The 23036-nt window shown below is 36.5% G+C and overlaps 1 protein-coding gene across 2 annotated transcripts in view; it reads left to right on the top strand.

The window, feature by feature from the left end:
- Window positions 1-23036, top strand: part of Mmrn1 (multimerin 1) — a 42455-nt gene that overhangs the window by 11068 nt on the left and 8351 nt on the right. For both annotated transcript variants that reach the window (XM_021190476.1, XM_029535676.1), the window contains 5 exons: window positions 375-494; window positions 2955-3061; window positions 12493-12594; window positions 14105-14278; window positions 17482-19458. In XM_021190476.1, the coding sequence (XP_021046135.1) occupies window positions 375-494; window positions 2955-3061; window positions 12493-12594; window positions 14105-14278; window positions 17482-19458 (2480 nt within the window). The remainder of the gene's footprint in view (window positions 1-374; window positions 495-2954; window positions 3062-12492; window positions 12595-14104; window positions 14279-17481; window positions 19459-23036) is intronic.

The raw sequence follows: 23036 nt of genomic DNA on the forward strand, positions 1-23036 counted from the left end.
ACAGGGTTGCAGCCCCCTTCAGGTACTTGGGTACTTTCTCTAGTTCCTGCATTGGGGACCCTGTGTTCCATCCAGTAGCTGGCTGTGATCATCCATTTTGGTGTTTACCAGGCACTGGCGTAGCCTCACAAGAGGCCACAATATCAGGGTCCCTGATAGTTCTGATTATTTTCATCATGTATTTCTTAAAGTCTCTTTGGGTACAGCAATGAATATGCATTTTCTTTTCTGTATAGATATCAAATATTGGTCAATAAACATTTTTCAAAGCATCTTACTGATATATCAAAGTAGTAAAAGTCTAAGAAAATGATTTTGACAAAAATAGTACTAACAATGAGGTTTTTTTCTATCAATAATGATTGCTCCCTCAGGAACTGGTGTGCTCATGTACATACCAAGTTATCCCCGACAGTGATACTGGACACTGGCTCTCATGTACCAAGTGGGAGAGGTTCTTGTGGCTGGTACAGCAGTGGACTCTGTTCCAGAAGGTATACATTCTTTTCTAAAAATATACACTGTGCATGTAAACTGGAAATACATACAAATAGTAATCCTGGACACTGCACAGATTAGATATATGACCTTTAGTAAATTAAGATGTGGTTACTAATAATAATAAGATTTGTGTTGTATATATTTGCTTTGAGAATCACGTGAGTTAATACATTCATATACTTAGTTTGAAGCCTAGTAGCCTCGTATTTAGGGCGTGTTGCTCTTCTGTTACTGAACCTTCCATTCCGTAGTCACTCTTAGAACAGTAACACAGACAACAACCCTGAGCTTAGATTCTCATGAAATACATAGATAATTTAAAATATTTAGTAATAACTTTTTGCTCAAGGTAATAAAAAGTCCATATAGAACTTGGCTTGTATTTAAAATATAGAAGGCCATTACCTGTGATTGTGCATGAGAAAGCAGCCCTATCTTAGTGAGTATGTTATTCATTACATATATGAACACACTATATATTATTTTATATATACATTATATATACATATACAATTTTCATAAAGTGCAAGGCTGAGCTCTTAATAAATTCTCTGAATCCATATAGTGACTGTAGCCTGACTAGAGATGTTCATAAAGAGCCTGCAATAAAAACTAGCACTGCTACTCAAGCTCTGAAACTGATGATATACAAATTATCATACAAATAACTCAGGGAAAGAGTCTGACGCATCAGCAATCCGGAACAATGCACAGTAAGGAGACATAAAATCCAGGTGTTTCTGAGTCTCTGGAGGACTGAGATTCACAGTCCAAAGAACTGAGTGCATCTTAGGGATTAGTGAGAGCTAAACTGTAGCTTTCGATTGTTTTCCCTTTGTGACAATTTTCTTGCCAAGGAAGGCACAAAGAATATTTTGTTAAACCTTTGGTAATAAAAATATTACCACAGTAACACTTATAGTATTGTTCTTCTGGGTTCACCGTGAGTTCCTCTCCTGTTCATTACTCTTTTCTAAGCGCAGTTTGTTCCTTTCTGGTCTACTGTGTCCATCGCAGTGGGTCTTCCCATTGATTCACAATTTCAGCATTTATATAGTAGTTCTCTGTTTTTTCCTTTGTTATATCAACATTACATGCAGCAGACACTCAGTTTGCTAGAGCAGGAGTACTGTCCCTCAAGCATGACTCAGTCAAGTTCTAAGTTCTAGAGTCAACCCCACAAACTGAATAAACTCTACCTTCCTCTCTTACTTCACTTTAGCAGTTCAGCTAGAGTTTCCTCCAACAGAATTATTTATTGGGTATGACTTACTGAAGTGGATGTAAGTGACTGACTTAGCATAGATTTAGGGCTGTAAAGAATCTTGAAACTTATTCTGCTATTGAGGAACAACCTCCAACATGCTGACATATCTGTCATGCTACAGCAGAAATTAAAAACTGAGCAATGCAGTTCCTTCCCACACAACTCTTGAACAGGTCACAAGAGTTGGCTGTGACAAATTTCAGGAGCATATCCCTCACATCTATAAGCCAGCTTAAAAGTCTAGTTCCAGCAGTTTTAGATATGGATATTTGAACAACTTATTTTATCTATTATTTGTGTTCCTCAATAGACCACACTAATACTATCTTTATTATAGAAGTAATGTGGTGATTAAGTTTGGTTATGTCTACCTGTATCATACAGCTATTTGGTAAATACCACCTGTACAGTGGAGTGTTGGGGATAAGAATATGTTATTCTTATATCTTAAATTCACATACATACAAAGCCTATAATTGAGTTCTATTTATGAATTATATCCATTGTTTTATTCAAATGTTTAATTTATTCATTTTTATTCTGTGATTTCATTTTATCAATAATATTTTCTCACATTCAAAGTGCCCGCTCTCTCTTTTTCTCTCTTTCTCCCTCTCTTCCTCTCCCTCTCACCCTTTCTCTCTCAAATGTTATAGGAGAGAAAAGGTAGATTAGTATAGCTTTGAATCTTGGAAAACTAAAGCGTAAAGTTTGAAGTATCAGCAGTTATTCTAATTTCAATTTACACCAATGTAACTTATTTTATAGTAGTTGATTTATCTTCTGCAAACAAAGATCTTTCTAACTATAATCATTTTGGAAGTAATAAGAATGGAAATAGATAAAAATATTCAAATATCGTGCTTTAAAGCTAGAATTAAAGTAAGTTCTAACCTTGATCTAGCTAGAAAACATTATGCATGAAAAAACTATCATATCTTTAGAAATGTAATGACAGATCCTAATTTAAAATACCAGTAGTGAAACCACTCATGCTTCCATTGCATATTCAAAAAATCCTTTTAGCTATTTTGAATATAATAATGATGATAGATTTATGGTTTATATTAGTACCAAGACTAAATGGTTACTGAATTTTTGGAATTATTCTAAGTACTTTATTTATAAGTACTAATTCTATTCAATAGGAAGCAAATAATTTTGTATCAATTGCTTTCTTCTCTAGACCTCAGAAGACATCCAATGCTGTCTATAGAATGCAGCATAAGATTGTCACCTCATTAGAATGGAGATGCTGTCCTGGATACATGGGGCCAAACTGTCAGCTCAAAGGTACATGCCAATAATAACATCATAATAACCAATTCTGAGAAATGAACTGTTTTGAACTGAGAAAATTAGTGAGAAGCCAGGCTTTAGGCCTATTGCTCTTTTAGAGCTTTCTGAGTATCATTCACCCACAGTTGATTACCTGCCCCTTCCTTGTTCTTCATGTTGGTTTTAGGAACTGAGGAAGAAGATCTCTCTGTATTATTTATTTTAACAAATACACACTTTCCTAGAGATTATTGCAAATTCTAATTTTATATTTTAAATCAATATGCCTAGAAGTAACCCATATAAAATAATTATGCAAGCCTCTGATTTTATTCTAGCTCAACTGCTTAATGTAATGTGGCTGTGAATGAAAGGGGCCTTTTTTTTTTTTTTTTAAAGCTGAGTCTTTAAGAGTTTTCTAGTGGAAGGCTGATCAAACACACAGTAACCTGCTGTGACCTAACATCTCTGTGACTATTATTTTGCTTTGGCTTTAAACAGGTTTTCTTTGAAAAATAAGATGTGGCATCTGCATTCATATTTTAAGTGAATGAATATTACAAGAAAGGGCATTAGCAGTGCTGGGGAATTCCATCAATAGTGTAGGAGGTAGTGATTAAAAATTAATGTAGCTGTGGAGAAACGATTATGAGTCACATTAAGAAACAGAAAATCATATAAGGGAGCTCTAAGAATCATGCAATTCAGTCAGGGATATTATTCATGGATGGCCAGCCCATTCAGTGAAGATCTGTGGGCAAATTTGCCACACTACTGTTGTCTCTGGGTCTGGTTTAAATTTCACAGACAATGTAAAAATCCAACACATTTTCAGATGGTAGCGTGAGTACTTTACCTTTTACAGAAAACATAAGCCATACTAAAAAATTGGAAATGAGGTGATATAAAATACTTGAAAAAGATCCAAATATGGTATTGCTTTCAAAGAACTCATTTTCATGAAGTGTGAAAACATATTCAAGTGTTACAGTGCCTACTTTTTAAGTGTTCCTTACCTACTTTTTTATATTATTCAAAAATCCTGACAATAGTAGTAAGAATTATGTTTAAGGTCTTCTTTTTTCTTCTTATGTAAAAGATACTTTGATACAATTTATCCTATGATTATTTCTTAAAGATTGAAATACTGGTTTGCAAAGTGTCTTTTCAGAAATGTAGGCAGCCATTACACACGCCATTGCACAGAATGGCTGACTGCAGGTGGCAGGGAGAAAAGCAATGTGTCAAAGCATGTCGCACGCTCAACTGCTGAGAGCTGTGCATGCCCCACATTCAGCCTCATGTACTTGCTAATCGATTCTTAATCATTATTGCAGACTGCATACATGTGGGTGGAAAAGAAGCCACAGAATTCCAGGGTAGTAAATATTAAAAACAAAAACAAAAAATAAATAAATAAATAAACCCAAGAAATGAAACAAAGTGATAATTTGAATATTTGCTGTGTACTGACATTCCCTTCTTATGGGGATAACCAAGTGTTTAAATGTAAATTATTTATATTCTCTAGTTAATCCTATCTTAAATTCTTCCTAGGCAACGTATGGATGACTGTAATATTAGATTTTCAGTTTGCAATTCCAATACATTTTAGAAAACAAAGTGTCAAAAGAGCTTCAATGATGATCCCCTGTTGTAGTCACCAAATTAAAGCTCCACTGAATGCCAGTGTCTGCTGATTATGCTGTTATGAGAAGGCACATTTCCCAGAGAAATATATGTGAAAATAAGGCCAGGATAGCAGGGTTGCCCGATTATTTCAAATTGTCATACAGTCAATTCTAATGAAGATTTGATTCTGAAACAATGTCATGTTGCTCAGACAAAACCATAGCCATTTGTCTCTTACTTTTATATAGTTCACCAAGAACCTGAATTTTTTTTTATCAGTGCAATCGATACCGGCAGCATCAAGAGTCACTGCCACATGCTGCCCCTGAACCATTGTTCCGCTAATTGCTTCCTGATTTATTTTTCCCTTCACACTTTCCCATTCTGATACCTACCTCATAACACCTCAAACTGTTTCCTTGCCCATTTCACTTAATGAATGTTTCACCAGCCTTTCATTCTTACACAGTGGATCATCTTGTCCCATTAGAATAGAGTGTTTGACAGTGCTGCCTTTGATGTATCATGTGACAGGCTGCCTCAAACAGGTCAAGAATGGTCAATCTGACTGACCCACACTTTAAACCTCTTCTAGGTCATCTAGAGGTTAGATAGACACCTGATTGTGTAATTAAACTAGCAATCATTTCAGGGCTTGTCACTCAAAGTATCACAGCATTATTTGTTTATAGAAAATTTGTAAAGTACCACACACACTTCATAAATCTCTGCTTCCCAAATTAGTTTTATCTCTAGATACAAAATTAATCTCATAATATAAATATGATAATTTCATTAGAACTTGAATGCAGAAAAAATGTTATGATAAAGAGAACATAGGATGAATATCAGAAGTCTATTGGCAGCTGGGCTGTCCTCCTTGTCCTTCCCCAGGAGTATTTGCCTCTTTCCAGCTCTTCTGCCTCTTGTTTCTGAAATCCATCCTTGAGTGTTAACAAGAGATGCTGCTCATCAATTTTCTGGGGTGTTTCTTTCTGATTCCTATTCTCATGTGCTCATGTGCTATGCATGTACTTGAGCACAAATAATCAGAACACTCAGGTTCTAGCTGCGGCTTACCTACTAAATAGTATAATATCAAAAGGAATTCTTGTGGTGGTGGTGGTGGTGCTGTTTTGGGGGGGGTTGGGGTTTTTGTTTGTTGGTTGATTTTGTTGTGGTGGTGGGTTTTTTTTGTTGTTTTGTTTTTTTGCTTGGTTTTTTTTTTTTTTTTGCTTGTTTGTTTTTTTGTTATGTGACTGGAAGTTTTGAAGAAAGAAAAAAGACACAGAGAAGGACAGAGACAGACAGGGTGGGGGGAGAAAGAATAGATCCAACATCAAAGCATTAATTTTCACTTGGGTATGGCTTCTGGTCATGGTCACAAATCTTTTGCTTTAGGAAGAATGTTTTATTTTGCATAAGTCATATTAGAGACATTTTTTTAAATGTCTGTAGTTACTTATTGCTTAAGCCTATGAGATAAAATTTGCAATTACATACTTCTCCAGTAGATGTCTCTAAAATATTCTGATTTGTGAGAAGGAAATTCGGATTTGCTATTATATAACAAAAGTAAGTAATTTATGTTCAGTTGGTGTTGGGTTAGAGAGGGTCCTTTGGCAAGTCTGTTAAATATAAGAGCCTTCACAGGTTTTCTGGAAACGGAAAAAAAAATCTATGAAGTTACAGTTAAAAATTTCTATCCCAGATATTATGAATACTGAAAAAGTATGTGCAGATATGGAATCAGCTAGCCTCTTATTGTACATTATAAATATATAATAAGTATTTTATTTTTCAAATGTGAGAATGTTTGACCAGTTATAAAAGAACTACTTGAACTTATATTTTAAATATGTAATTTCTAAGGTGAAATTATTTTAAAATGAATTCTAAATTCATCATGCTGAAGTTTATCCTCTATAAAAGAGAAAAATTTTGTGTTTCCTATATTTTCACAAAACTGGTTCTTTTCAGTATTGCCCAATGAGCATCTTGCTCCATAGCATTTTGCAGTTTTTTGGCTAAAGGGCATGTACTCTCAGAGTCTTTGAATGCCACACTGCCTATTTCAGCTTCCCTAGTACATCTTCATGATCACACTGAGCAAACACCCTGCTTTTTTATCTGATGCTACACAAGCTAGAAGTCTGTCTTGTCAAGGAATAAGCAGGAAAGAGGGAGCATCCTTGTTATGAGTTACCACTAATGACTTCCTCCATATGGCTCAAAAGGCATAAGAAAAATGCAAATAAAACCTGTTTAATTAAAGAGGAAAAATACCTAATAAGAAAGCTGTTGCTCTGGACACCTGCTGACCTTGCCTCTGCATTCTTGACCACTCATGTCAGAGTTTGCATCGCAGAGAGAAAGGTAAGATCAAAGGAGCATAATTAAAGTCCTAGGTTGCCTTTTAAACATAAGTATACACTGTCTTTATAGTTTACTGGCTTAAGTTAATTCTTCCTGTAGCTGCATCTGTCATGTAAAAAGGACAAGGGAAAGAGATCTAGACATCTACACTCATGAAACTAAGCAGTCTGTGTTTATGTGAAAGGTAAGACAGATTACTGGGAAACCCTCAGCAGTCCTTGTGGAAGAGAATACATCTGGGGAAACAGAACGATTTCTAAATGAAAAAAAAAAAAAAAAAAAAGAACATTGATCAACCTGACTCCTCATCACAGGAGAGTAACAGACTGTCTGTCAGAGATGCTATCAGCTCTCTGCAGCTGCTGGTCAAAATTCTAGACTATAAAGTGATATGAATGGAAGTATTGAACTTGAGTTGACAAACACAGCCAGGAAAAGATAACATGAACTCTTGAATTTGTAAAACACGCATTTCAAGTTTTGAACAACCTTGGCAGGGAACAAATTCCAGAGCAGAGATATTCATGTAACAACCAGCTCCTATGATCTTCATGTGGTGTTCAGTTTGGAGTATAATTTACTCACCTAGTTCATATGGACACATACATACAAAAGAACATTTGAAATGCATCACTCTATTGCATTTTTTGTTCAGATCAGACTTTTTAAAATTTCACCAAAATGTTCTATTGCTGTGAAGAAACACCACACCAAGGCAACTCTTTCATTGGGGGCTTGCTTATAGCTTCAGAGGTTAGTCTATCATCAACTTACTGGGGAAAAGGATGGCACACATGCTGTTGCTGGAGAAGTAGCTGAGAGCTTTATATTCTGATCCTCAGGCAGAGACAGACAGACATATGCAAGGAAGCGTGCATGTATCACTTATGTGTGTCTGTATCAGAAGTAAGATTCCCAGCTTTCTAGTCCTAGCAAGATGCTAAGTGCAATGTAATGTTATGACCTCTTTATTAAAGTATATGGCATGCCATGCCTTATAAGGAATAAATTAAGCAGGTTTGATTTTGTTATCATGAAGTAAGTGTTTAAAACACAGCTTAACTGTCTAAACAAAAGCTTTAGCAAAGTATATTGAGACTGTGAGCAGAAGAGGCATGGGGAGGGACAATGGTAGTGTTCAACCATTTCCCCACTATTGTAGGAATATTAATATATAAACTATAGTAAAAATGAATTACTTATTTTCTTAAATTAGCACATTTATTAGCCACAATAAATATGGAACCACATGTCAAGTCACAGGATTCATAAACATAAGCCAATCACACGCTAATAATCCCTAATGACTTTTGCATGCCTCCAGGTTGCTGCATGCTTTTTCTTTGGCCATGGATGGCACCAGGAAAATGTCCCATTCAGAGAAATGATTAAACATAAGAAACTGCTATGACTTTCTCTGAAGAGACCCCACTCAGATCCAGAGCTTTTTGGTGACACAAGGTCTGCGTACATTTGTAATGTCTATTAATACCAATGTTCTCAATGTCCTGCTCTGCTGGGCTATACTGAAAGAAATGTGATAACATTCTTGTTTTGCAATCTATAAAAGCTGTGTGTTTTTAAATGTTGCCCCCTTCTTTGATAGCTAAATCATGGAAATTCCTAGAGCAAGTACAAATGTAGCTACTTCTTAGAGCTGTGTAAGCACCATTTGGTTCGAGTTGGGGCAACATCAAGAGAGAAACATTGTTAATTTTATAGTTTCATCACATGCATTTAATTTCTTACAAAAGATCTACTTATTTTCTAAACAAACTGGTCACAATATATTTTGTCTCAAACAATATATGTGTAAACATTTCAAATGTGTTTCAAATAGCATCTGTTTCAAATATAGATGTATTCATTTTGCACAATGAAAATCATTTATAAAATGCCCCCTTAACCTTGGTTCCAATGGTTACTACTGAAGCCCAAACACTCTAGAAGTGTTTTGTGTTTGAATCTATAGCATTAGCTCTCTCTGCTTTTCTGCCCCTCTTCTGTATTTAGACTGTCATGTATTTGCTACATAATAGGAGATGTGCTGTTCATATTTGAAGCCCTGCACACCATGCTCAGCTGCTTGCTGACACTGTATTCATTCTGTCTCCATCTGATATGTCTGAATATGGTGACTGATGGCAGCAGGATTGTATCTGAAGCTGTGTCCAGGTTTCCAGACTGATTTTCTTACTCTTGTTCTGTTGCTCTATTTGTCTGGAAAATGCAGTTTATTATTTTTTATTTGTTTTCCCAACGCTGGTGGGTTTTTTTGTTTGTTTCTTTGGTTGGTTAGTTAGTTGGTTGGTTGGTTGGTTGGTTGGTTGGTTGGTTGGTTGGTTGGTTGGTTTTAGTTTGCTTTTTGGTAGCAACATAGTTTCTCTTTAGCCCAGACAGGCATGTAACCCTTAGCAATCCTCCTGCCTCATCCTCTCAAGCATTGTAACTACAGCTGTACACAATTTGGCAGATTTTTCACAAGCACAATTCATAGAAAATATTTTTCTTGATTGCTCATATATATGACTATATTGTTAGTAATTATTAAAGATTCTTTCCTTCCTGTTTCCTGAGATAAAACTATTAAATTCAGTCAAATTAATGCCTTTTACATTTTAGTTAACATCCAAAAAGCAATGTATAAAAATTTTTATTTCAGAAATAATATTTAAACATTTTTAATTAATTGACCTTTAGTTTCCTAAACATTGTTTTTTTTTCTATTTCATTGTATATTTATTCCACAAAGAGTAGTAGTATCATGGAATTGATTTGCTATGATATTCCTATTTTAGAATTATTTTTATATCATGTGACATAGGAAATAATTTTCAGGTGGTCCTGAAATAGGGATTTCATTCATCATGTATGCTGAAGAATATATCCTTTATCCTTTATCACATATAAACAATTAACTTGAAATATTATCACAGTTTTATGATGAATTCTTCCTTACCGTACAGTATTACTATATACTTGTTGAAAGATGTGGTTCGTATTTCAATATTAGACAATTGATAAACCACATTGGTTTATTCTGACTAGAACCTGGAGTGCAGAGCACGAGAACAGCTAGGCAGGCATAAAGCCTGGCAGCCTGGCTTTATAGTGGAAGAGAGCTTTCTTCTGAGGAATGATGAGCTCAGAATGAGTAGCTCAGAGTCACACTAGATATGACTGACAGGAAGACCACAAAAGCCTCTTTCATGTTCTGCAACCCATTTGCTCAGCCACTTTCTATAATGGCCCACATCTTGATGGAATGATGGACACAAGATTTTCACTCCTTAAACTCATAATAAATCATACCTTTAAAACATGTTCTGGTTGTAACTGAGATCGTATTTAAAAATTTGTAACGACTGACTTTTATATTTCAGCTTTACCGTGAGAATAGAATTTTTCTGCCTTTTATCAATACATTTTATTTGATTTAGAAAAATTTTCAATTCGTTTCTAAATTATCATAACCAGAACCATGAATCAAAATCACCTAAACACTTAACATTTTTAAAATACACATGAGCCCAGTTGCCCAATAGTCCAACGAACCAGGGTCCTTAGGGGAGTGGAAAAGCAGAAATACTTTAATGTTTCCAAATCAGTTGGGACTTCTGGTTTCTATCTATAATCTAATTAAAGAAACAAACAAACAGTAAGTACTCTTATGGAAAGGATGCATGGTATGTATAAAATGCTGAGGATGAGAGACTTAGCACGGCAATTACCCTGTGTCACACTGGAGCTGGCACAGCCCTGAACACTTTGGCCATGCTTTGTCTCCGAATACACTGCCTCACTCCCTATGGTCTAGCTGCAGAAATTAAGCAGTAAGGAAAAGGAAAGGCCATGGTTACCCCACTAGTTAGTCCTGCTATCAGTATTTACAGTTCATGGTCTTCATCCTCACTGCTCAGAGAAACGGGGGCGTGGTAAGGTGTACTAACCGAGAATGTAGCTCCTCCTGTGGTTCTCAAGCTTTAGCCTGCATTAGAATCATGTGACGAGTTCGGTCAAAGAGAGATTGGTGTCCCAATCACAGAGTTCTTTAAATCGGGATGGTGTTCTGAAGCTGCAGGCTCAAAATTTCCCAGGGACTGTTTTCATGGTTACTGCAGAGACTTAAAATTTGTGAATGATTATTTTACTCATTAACTATTCACTTGCGTGGATAGAGGTGGAAATGGTCAGAAAAATGCTTTATTATCTCATACACAGAAGAGCCATGGCAGGAGAGTTATGCGGTTATTTCAGATACTTTTGCATAAACCAATTTGAATTTAGACCATATGAACCCCTTATTGCTGGGGCGTAACAGTAGATTAATCTTTTCCCTCCTTACTCTAATTCCCAAATCGCTGTATTTCTCTCTAAGCTCTACATCACTTTCTTCCACTAAATAATCCATCAGTTATGGTGGAGGAGGCATGGAAACAAACTGCACAAAGCGGAAATTCATTTATTTAGCCCAAGCCCTTGAAGAATAGCACTGCACAATTCAGTGTAACAATGGAGACAAAGCCAAATTAATGACCAACCGAGGACACGTTTTAGGGAATAGGGAAACTTAAGGATTGTCAGCGTAGCCATGGGCATCTGGAGGGGGGTCATTAACATGCACCACAAGTACAGTTTCATTGTCACAGAATTTCATAGAGAGAGAAATCCAGCTAGACAGAAAATGGGTATTTGCACATGTCTGAGTACAGGCATCATTAAATAAATGTGTCCATTCAAAGCCTATAAATTAAAGATGTATTATTTCAGATGCTCAATATTTTAAATGAGTCCCTCAAAAATTGCTTTTCAGAGAAATATTATATAAACATTTACAATATTTGATTTGTAAAAGAAAAATAGGGCTTCTTAAATATAGAGATAAGGATTTCTGTTTTTATGGAATGTCGCTGTCTTTACGGGTTGATTGCTTTAGAGATATACCTGTAATTGTTTAATTTAACCATTAGTTTATCAGAAACCATGTGTTATTTTTAAATCTTGGGACAACTCATTTAAACGGCACTGTTAATTAGCTCCCTGATTAGGGATTGGGAGGGCATATTCAGCTTTCCCTCCTCCTGTCAGTCAGCAGTTGGGAAATACATTATTGAAAAATCAGTCCACTCACAAGGCTGCTGTCACTTTTACCATAATGGATAGTAAAGTCCACTCAGAACCACAGGCTGTATCTGCAAAGGCTACAAACTCATTTTTGATCCACATGAATTTTGAATATTTTCTTCCTGGAGACTGAATTAGAGCTTTAACTTCTGAGTGCATATGGTATTACACTGTCCTACAGATGGGGCAGAAAAGGCTGCTCTTCATCATGCCTCAGTACACAGGGAAATGAGTGTCAGCCCCATTATCACTTGGGACAGGAATATAGGAGGCCCTTCCAATGCTAACACTTGACTCTCTCTGCTTCTGTCTAGTGGAAGAACAGCAGCAACTAGCACACAGTAACCAGGCTGAAAGTCACACGGCAGTTGACCAAGGAAGAGCCCAGCAGCAGAAGCAAGACTGTGGTGACCCAGGTCGTAGACTGTAATTACTATCACCTTCAACCCTATGATTGTCAACACCATTTCAGTGATGGTGGATTAACATGCTTCTCAGTTCTGTTCTGTCTGATAATTGTTCGGAGAAACTGCATTGGGTTTCATGTTCCAGGTGGAAAAACTTCAATCATACAACCAGAGGAACAGTGTTCCGAAAACAAACTCAGCTTTTGTTTTCCAGTGAGATCATTGAAGTGTTTTGATACCAAAGGAATAACTTGACTGCATTAAAGGAGCTGGGAAGGCTGTCTGAGCTAATAGATCACAAAGGAGTACAAGTAACTTGGGGAAAGAGTTATTTATAGCCAAGATCTTGTACTGATCAAAAGTCAGACTGAGACAAGTGTTCTGTCCAAATACAATACTTCACCATCTTCAGCTTAACTTTAACTCCAAAACAAGGTTGGATACTGCCAATAGCACCTCTTCAAGAATATGTTTGCATAGACTTTGGTGAACAAAGCAAGGCCTTCAATTGAGAAATGGGATTTAAAATGATCTTTTTTTAAAAATATGCAGTAGGTCATCATATTAAAAGCAATAAGCCAGGCTCAGAATAACAAACATCATGTTTTCTATCATATGGGAATTCTAGATTTGCATATATTCACATATAGGAGATATATAAATAGATAGATATAGATATATATGTATGTACATGTGATAGAAAGAATCATATATATATATATATATATGAAACAGAACAGTTTTCCTATTGTCATGTATGCATGTATATACATATATACATATTTATATATCAGATATATATCAGAAGGCATGATGGATGATGGTAGGGGAGCTCCTTTGGGAGGAGCAAGGGAAAACTTCAAGGATTCTGGTGACAAAGAGGAGGGTAATAAAACTTAAATATGAATGAAGTATGGTGATAAATGTGCAGGAAATGCCATAATGAAATTCGTTGTTTTAGATGATAACTCGAAGAATCAATCTTAAAAAGTGAATTTGGGTAATGTACCTAGAAATTATTCTTTAATTTATATTGAGATTTCCTATGTTTAAAATGCTGTCAAGTCTCCGAATCAGTACAATGCAGGTGTAAAGGAACAGTGAATACTGTTGCTGTCTGGAGTGATTCGCTCTAAATTGGGATCTGCCTCTCATCGAGGAATATGTAAAATGACACATATTTAGTGCTGGGACATGGTTTAAAAGTAGCAATGAACCATTAGCTGGGTAATCGCAAACTCATTACTTTGGCTTCCCAACCCTCAACACTTTTATTTACTCTGAATGTGTTGACAGGTCTAAGATTTTTTTTTAAGTCAAATTACACAAATTAGAGACATTATAATATTATAATATTTTTGAAGTTGCTTCATCATTCATGTGGCCACTCACCTGTAACTTGCATTTTTAAATCTTTCAGCACATGTATGGTCTACTTAAGTTTTCTTTATACAACATAGTTTTTGATAGGTTTTAAGTCAATATGTTGAATGGTCTCAACTCTCTCTTCTACATGCAGCCATGATTCAAAAACTGGCAGAGCAGCTAAGCCAGCAGGAGAAGAAGCTGATGCTTCTGCAGAAGAAGCTTGACAATGCTTCTCTGGCTGCAGATGACATGAGGAATGCGTACCTCTCACTAGAAGGGAAAGTCGGAGAGGACAGCAGCAGGCAATTTCAATCTTTTCTAAAAGGTAAAAGTAAACGAGATTTAAAAATGCATTCACTTGGGCTGGAGAGATGGCTCAGCAGGTAAGAGCACTGACTGCTCTTCCAGAGGTCCTGAGTTCAATTCCCAGCAACCACATGGTGGTTTACAACCATCTGTAATGGGATCTGATGCCCTCTTCTGGTGTGTCTGAAGAGAGCTACAATGTACTCATATAAATAAAAATAGCCGGGCGTGGTGGCGCAAGCCTTTGATCCCAGCACTTGGGAGGCAGAGGCAGGTGGATTTCTGAGTTCGAGGCCAGCCTGGTCTGCAAAGTGAGTTCCAGGACAGCCAAGGCTACACAGAGAAACCCTGTCTCGAAAAAAAAAAAAAAAGCATTCACTTAAAACAAGACAAATTCCTCAGTGACATTGTCTCCTGTCATTTGAGATCTTTGCTCTAGATGAGATAGTAAAGGAACAGGTATTTGTAATCAGGTAATGGAAAAACATGTAACTTCAAAATAATTTAAAATTGTGCATTGGAATATATTTTTTAATACTCACTTGTTGGGTATTTTGTACCTAGTTGCTGCATAACTTATATTTAGCCATAGTGAGGATGAGCCCACTGGTCTATTATTAGAAAGGGTGACCCTGGTGTTGCACAGGAACACACAAAAGAGGAATGCAACAATTATAATTTAAAGCCTTTAAGGGACTAAGTATGAATAACAACAAGTGGAATAATATTTAACTTACATAAAACAAACTCACATGGAATTTAGAGAGTTGCCCTACAGAGGGATTAATATGAAGCATGGGGACGTGAATTTGGAAATTCAGAAACACCTAAACGTTTATTTACTGATGAATCATAGAAATGCAGATGGAAAAAATATGTTATCAGGAAACACACTTTTAAGTTGATCTCTGCTTGGTGTCTTTTCAAACACTGCTGTGATATTAAGATTTCCTCTGTAATTTTCCCAGATATCCTAAAGAATTGTAGCTGAAGAGACAAATATATTTTCATCTTGTCCTCATCACCTTCAACAAGATCCATGGTGATATTATCTATGCATGGTGTTCCTAGGCTGTCAATCATACTTTGACCTCCAGATCATGTCACTTTTTGATAGTTGAAATTAAACATCTATCAGCAACTTTTGCACCTAGCTAATTCAATGAGGCTTACAATTTGTTTTTTCTTATCAATCTTGAAAGCACTGTGGGTGTCTAATGTGAAATTACAAATTCAAAAAACTAACCCTCACTGGTATATACATTTTATTATACATTATCAAGTTTTGGAAGGTGTGAGAGTTGAAAATAATTTCAACTGACAAGAATGACTAAATTTTTCTGAAAATGATAGAGACATTTGTATTATAAAGTAATGCCTTACAACTGCCTCACAATTTAAGTTGCCATTTTTCTATCTACATGGGATATGGAAATATATTCACAAATACTTGTTAAATAAACATGTGGCTGGCAAAATGCTAGCCAATACTTGTGCCTTGTTAACAGATAAAAAGAAAGAACTGGATTTTTTCTGAATAATTTCTCTTATTGTAGCTATTCAAAATTTTATAATTTAGCTTTTGTTCCTGGTTTGCTGCCATGGATTAGTGAATGATATTTCATGGTTTTTTATATTCTTATTCTTTTGTGCTTTTCTATACTTAGCAGCAATAATCTTTTAAATACATTTCCGGGAATATGGTTTACAGAATTTTTTGTACCAGAATAATTAATATCAAAACATTCAAGAAAGAAAAATTGTTCTTCTATAATTTCTCTTTTATAATACTTTATATGTGAGTCTTCATGCTTGCTACATACTTTCTAAGATGTGAGACCATGGAACCCATTCACCCACTTTGTGAACTGGCTGCCTACTAGCTATAACTTTTGTGGTAATGGCCTACTGTGCAGAAGTTTCTTTCAAAAATCCTTTGTTGTCCAAATCTCATATATGATCATTGTACATTTTTTGGTAAATTTTAATGAATAATTCTTCTATTTATAATTCTTTGTAGCTAGACTTTATAATTATATATTTTATTTTTCTATTGTTTCTGTGTAAGATAGTATTTTTTGGTTGGTTGGTTGGTTGGTTTGGTTTGGTTTGGTTTTATTTTATTTTAAACTTTTCAAATATGCTTTCTGTTTATATCATTTGGAATAATTCAGGCCATTTTCCTTAACCTCCATCTCCTTTCTTTTCTCAATCCCTTTTCCTTCCTTCTTCCTTCCTTTCTCTCTCTCTCTCTCTCTCTCTCTCTCTCTCTCTCTCTCTCTCTTCCTTTCATTCATTCTCCCTCTCTTTCTTTCTTTCTTTCTTTCTTTCTTCCCTTCTTACTTTCTCCCTTTCTCCCTCTTCCTTCCTTTCTTTCTTTCCTTCTTTCTTTCTTTCTTTCTCCCTCTCATTCTTTCTTTCTTCCTTTTTCCCCCCTCTCTCTTTCTTTTTTTCTCTCTCCCTCTCTTTCTTTCTTTCTTTCTTTCTTTCTTTCTTTTTTTATTTCTTTCTTGTTTCACACAATCTCAGTGTGTGATCAGATATATTTTCAGGTGTTGGAAATACTATCATGTGTTAATTACTGGCAGTTTTTCCTTTCTTTTTATGCTAAAAGTTAATGTCATGTTATAAGCATATCTTAAATTCCTCTTGTAATATGAGTGTCACTCATTTTGCAAAAACAACTAATTTCACCACGTGTTATTGTAAACCATTTTGAAGTCTTATGGATATCTATATTTCCTTCAACTTTTTAAAGTTTTTCCTCTATGAATTATGAACACTTGTGAATCTACAATATAAGCCTTGCACCTAACTACAAGACACTTGACAATACAGTCATATATATATACTGACACCAGATATTTACTCAGACAAAAAGCCCAGCCTCTCCTATTTTTATCACAACTAGACCTGAGGTCTCTGTAGAGCAGCCTCTCACTGCAGTGAATAGCAGTTTACTTTTGACTTTAGAATCATTGGTGTAGACTGTTAATGTGTTCTTCGTGGTAACTGACCTTTTATGTCAGACTTCTGTCAAGAATGTGATTATCTCATACAATTCTAGTAAATTTTGTCAAATGTCATAAATGCACATGGGGAGAGATTATTTCCATTAATACATGTAGTTAGTTTTGACTTTAAAACTTTAATCTCTTTACAGATGCATCTTTCTGATTAAAACTTATGTATGTTTACTATTTATTATCTTACACTCTGTAGCTCTAAAATCAAAGAGTAGTGACAATCTGCTAAAGAACATCGTAAAAGAACAATTTAAAGTCTTTCAAGATGATATGCAGGAGACGACTGCCCAGATCTTCAAGACTGTATCAAGTTTATCAGAGAACTTGGAAAGTACCAGGCAGGCAGTTCTACAAGTGAACCAGTCCTTGGTTTCATCAACAGCCCAGAAAGACTCTGCTTTCACGCAAGAAAATCAGCCCACGTGGAAGGACATCACAGATCTAAAGAACAGCATCATGAACATCAGGCAGGAAATGGCCTTGACCTGTGAGAAGCCTGTCAAGGAACTGGAAGCAAAGCAAGCTCATTTGGAAGGAGCACTAAGACAGGAGCACTCACAGATTGTTCTGTACCACCAATCGCTCAATGAAACTCTCTCTAAAATGCAGGAAGCACACATGCAGCTGTTATCAGTTCTACAAGTATCAGGAACAGAGAATGTGGCCACTGAGGAATCCCTCAACAGTAATGTCACTAAGTATATATCTGTGCTACAGGAGACAGCAAGCAAGCAAGGTCTGATGCTGCTGCAGATGCTCAGTGATTTGCATGTCCAAGAGAGCAAGATCAGCAACCTTACCATCCTTTTGGAGCTGGAGAAAGAATCAGCCAGGGGAGAATGTGAGGAAATGTTATCTAAATGTAGGAATGACTTTAAATTTCAACTCAAGGACACAGAGGAAAATCTGCATGTATTAAATCAAACACTTTCTGAGGTTATCTTTCCCATGGACATCAAGGTGGATAAAATGAGCGAGCAGCTGAATGATTTGACATATGACATGGAGATCCTCCAGCCTTTGCTGGAGCAGAGGTCGTCACTTCAACCACAGGTTATACGTGAGCCAAAGGAAGCCACAGTTACACGCAGAGAGCTACAAAACCTGATCGGTGCCATCAACCAACTGAACGTCCTTACCAAAGAACTTACAAAAAGACACAACTTACTGAGAAATGAAGTGCAGAGCCATGGTGAAGCCTTTGAGAGACGCATCAGTGAGCATGCCTTAGAAACAGAAGATGGCCTAAATAAGACAATGACTGTTATAAACAATGCCATCGATTTTGTTCAAGATAACTATGTGTTAAAGGAAACTTTAAGTGCTATGACATATAATTCCAAGGTTTGTGAGTGTAACCAAAATATGGACGATATTTTAACATTTATTTCTGAATTCAAGCATTTGAATGATTCCATTCAGACTTTGGTCAATGACAATGAGAAGTATAATTTTATTTTGCAAATTGCTAAAGCGCTTACAGCTATCCCTAAAGATAAGAAACTAAACCAGTTAAACTTTCAAAATATTTATCAACTATTCAATGAAACCACTTCCCAGATGAACAAATGTCAGCAAAACATGAGTCATTTAGAAGAAAATATGCTCTCGGTAACAAAGAGTGCCAAAGAGTTTGAAACTCGTTTGCAAGGCATTGAATCTAAAGTGACCAAGACACTCATACCTTACTATATTTCATTTAAAAAAGGTGGCATACTATCAAATGAGAGAGATGTTGATCTTCAGCTGAAGGTACTAAATACCAGATTTAAGGCACTGGAAGCAAAATCCATCCATCTTTCCGTGAGTTTCTCTTTGCTTAATAAAACTGTCCATGAGCTTTCAATGGCATGCCGTAATGCTTCTACAAGTACCTGTGGACAGAATGCACCCGTACCCATGTGGACCAAAGGCTCTCTGCCAGGCAGTCAGAGTTCACAGAAAAGTCTGACAGAACTTGTGGAATCCATAGTTGAAATTAAAACTCAAGCCGCCCTATCTAATTTAACTTGGAATGTTGACCGATTGTTATCTGATACTCTGGCAAATATTGTCAAGCCTCAAAAGCAAGTAAAATTGCAGAAGAAACCCAATACACTTAAGAAAACAGTGAACATGACCACCATCCTGATAGGCCGAACACAAAGAAACACAGACAACATTATACGTCCTGGTAAGCTGGAATTGGCAAACAACTTTGAACCTCTTTCATGCTATAGGTTGCATGCTATGGAGCAGTCCCTAATGTATAGCAAGGCAGAGGCATGGAAGGCACTTCCTCATACTTGAACAGAGTAGGGTACAAGGTGACTGATATACTCTATTGCATCTGATTGAATGTAAGTTAGATGTCAATCAATGCCCAGCGGAACTCTAACAGATGTCCTGTCTACATGTTTCAACTCTTTCTTACCATAACACTAGAAAATAATTAAACTTGCTCTTAGAAAAAGCATCTCTCTATATAGCTAGCTAAAGAAATTTATTATACAATTAGTTTCTTAAATAAGGCCATAAATTAATTTAGGCTTTAGTGGATATAATTTTAAATAAGTTTTCAACAAATATCTCAAAAAAATGACCACTTGCCTTAAGGGACTATTTAGGAATTGAATTTAAGTAGACCCCAAAAAGCAATGAATGTAAAAAAACAAACAAAAGACTGCACTGATGTACATTTTATACGGAGTGAGTTCAGAGCAATGGTTTAGGTGCAGTGACATGACTCGGAAGCATGGTACTGTTGCAGTGCCAAGCATTGTCTCAAAGACCAATGCTAGAACACAAGTTAGAACTGTTCTAATGAAATGTGGGTCAACACAGTGAGGGTAAGAAGTGGTAGTTGTAAACAGACTTGGAAACTGCTGTGACAGTGAAATCAATAGAACACAGGAACAATGGAAAGAGTAGGGACCCAAGAGTCAGGTCTTGATTCTGGTCTCTGTTTTAGTTAGTAGCCTTAAAACAAAACACAACAAACAAACAAAACAAAAGCCATTCTCCTTCTGCATCTATTTTTTCTGCTGAAATGAAGGGATTGCAGTCAGTAATCTACTGTGGTCACTGGGAGACATGTACTGCAGATTGTCGCTGGTGAGAACAACCACTGTTCACAGCCTGGATGCAAGGCCTTTGCAGGGGAGAGAAATTCATTCTGATGTTCAGACACTGTGTAATGAGAGGGTGGCAGTGCCATCAACAGAGGTTGCTGACTTCTCTCACTTGAATGATTGACTTGATACTTGAATTTAGCCACTGATAGGAAATCACACAGTTCTGGTTTTTATTTTACTGATTGAGGCCTTGATAAAACTCTTTGATATTTAATTACTTATTTTTCAGTCAAATTGTATAATCCTACTTACTGAGGTTAATAATTAAATTTCTTTATTGCATCTCAATGAAGACACCAATAATGTTGCCAAGGCAATAAAGAAGCCTTGGCCCAGTTCCAAGTATGCTATAGCAATCACTTTCAGTGAACTCACTTTCTTAGGAATTCTTTTCAAGTAGATGTGCATTTGCTCACACATTAACCTGGCCCTACTGCTGTGGACTATAAACTGGTGGAACCGACAAGGACTACATAAGGTGATAAAACCAGGGATGGTGGCTAAAGCACCTGAGGGGCTGGAGGATGACTTGTAGGGTAAGGTGGTTGCTATGAAAGCCTGTGGGCCTTAAAGGAAGGCCCCAGAACCCATGAAAACAGCCAAGCATGGCTGTGAACATCTGTAACCCAAGCACAGTAGACCAGAGACAGACAGGTCCCTGGAGCTCACTGGCTAACCAGTCTAGCAGAAATGTTGAGATCAAGGTTCAGTGATGAGACCCTGTCTCAAAGAGAAAGATTGTGAGCCACTGAGGAAGACATCTGACATCACCCCCCTGTATCATTCACAGTATCACACTCAGATACACACAAATGTGCACACACAGCATGTACACAATACACATAGAAACACATAGACCCAACACATAAAAGGAAAGAAAGAAAGAAAGAAAGAAAGAAAGAAAGAAAGAAAGAAAGAAAGAAGGAAGGAAGGAAGGAAGGAAGGAAGGAAGGAAGGAAGGAAGGAAAAATAAAGACAGGAAGGAAGGAAGGGAAGGAAAGTCATTATAAAATGAAATACTTCATCGGATACACCTTTATATCAGTTGTGCTTCACATCAGCCAGCACAGTGGCTAAGTTTGTCTCTCTCCTTTACACTTATCTTAACAAAAGTGCAAGATGTAACAGATTTTCCTATGCCCTTTGACTTTTGATATTGTATGGTAGAATCTGCACTACATATTCTTCCACATAACTGAAACCAGGGGATAACACCACCATCATTTCTGGAACCTTTTTGTCATATTATTCATATCAGCAATGTTTACCAAAATATAATTTTTAGAGATAATCTGTATATCAGTTTTAATTTTGATAGATGATAACTTACTTTGAGGCCTAACACTAATACTATACTATTTTACATGTTTTTTTACTAACATTCACTCACTTCAGGCTTTGTAGATAGAGACTAGATAACATTGCTTCTTTCAGCAATACCTACAAGACAGGTATTATCACTTTACTTTAAAGAACCAGGAGGAGGCAGAAAAATAAACCACAGCATCCTCCAGCTATCAGATGTCCTGATCTACTGCCACAGGCTCCATCCTAAGCTCTCATGTGCAGGGATGGGAGACTGTATTCATCTCTCTTCTTCCTTCTGCTTTTCTCCCCTGCATCCCATACTCTTCGGAGTATGGCTATGACTGCACATTTCATGCAGTCAAAGTTGATATTGCAGAGAGTTTCTTTTATCAAGAATTTAAAGGCCAGCAACCAAGTCCTACAATGATGCCGCTGAAGTCAAGGTACAGCTTTCAGTTTGACTTTCCTTACAACAGGCAGTTACCAAAGTCTCATGAGTTATTCATGAAATCTGCCTCTACTGGATGTCATAAAAGGTAAGGTCTCTAGCTGCATATGTAGCAGAAGATGGTCTAGTCAACCATCATTCGGAAGAGAGGCCCCTTGATCTTGCAAACTTTATATGCCCCATACAGGGGAACACCAGGGCCAAGAAGGGGGAGTAGGTGGGTAGGGGAGCGGGGGGGAGGGTATAGGGAACTTTGGGGATAGCATTTAAAATGTAAATGAAGTAAAGGCCTAATAAAAATTGGAAAAAATAGAAAAAAAAAAAAGGTAAGGCCTAAATCCATTTATGGTAAACATGGTGTCTACCAGGCCAATGATAAGAGGCTATTCTGGCTTAATTACCAAATACTTGATTTGTTTCTAAACAGTATGCAAATAAATTGAAAAGATTTTTTGGTTTTGTTTTAATGTCATGTTTGAAGGGTTTTTTATACAGCAATTGGCTGGCTACATTCTCAACCCTCCCCAAAGTCTTTGTAGAATAGTTTCCTTCTAGATTATTCTCTATTTAGATGATTTTATATATTACTTAAAATAAGGCCTTTAAGTACACATTAAGGTAAGGAATATTTGATGAAGATGACCTTTGTGGAAGATGACTAACTGTGAAGCACTTCAGTTATGAAGGCTGATTGAATTTAGAACACATCATCTATTTTAGAAAGTCTGAGAGCCACACGCATTTGGTGATGCTCCACTATAACTACAGTTCCTGGAGTTAGTTGGACTCACAGCTAAAATTATACTTAAAACACACACATACAGAGAGAGAGAGAGAGAGAGAGAGAGAGAGAGAGAGAGAGAGAGAGAGAGAGAGAGAGAG

This window comes from Mus pahari, chromosome 2, assembly GCF_900095145.1.
Source record: "Mus pahari chromosome 2, PAHARI_EIJ_v1.1, whole genome shotgun sequence".
Lineage (NCBI taxonomy): Eukaryota > Metazoa > Chordata > Mammalia > Rodentia > Muridae > Mus > Mus pahari.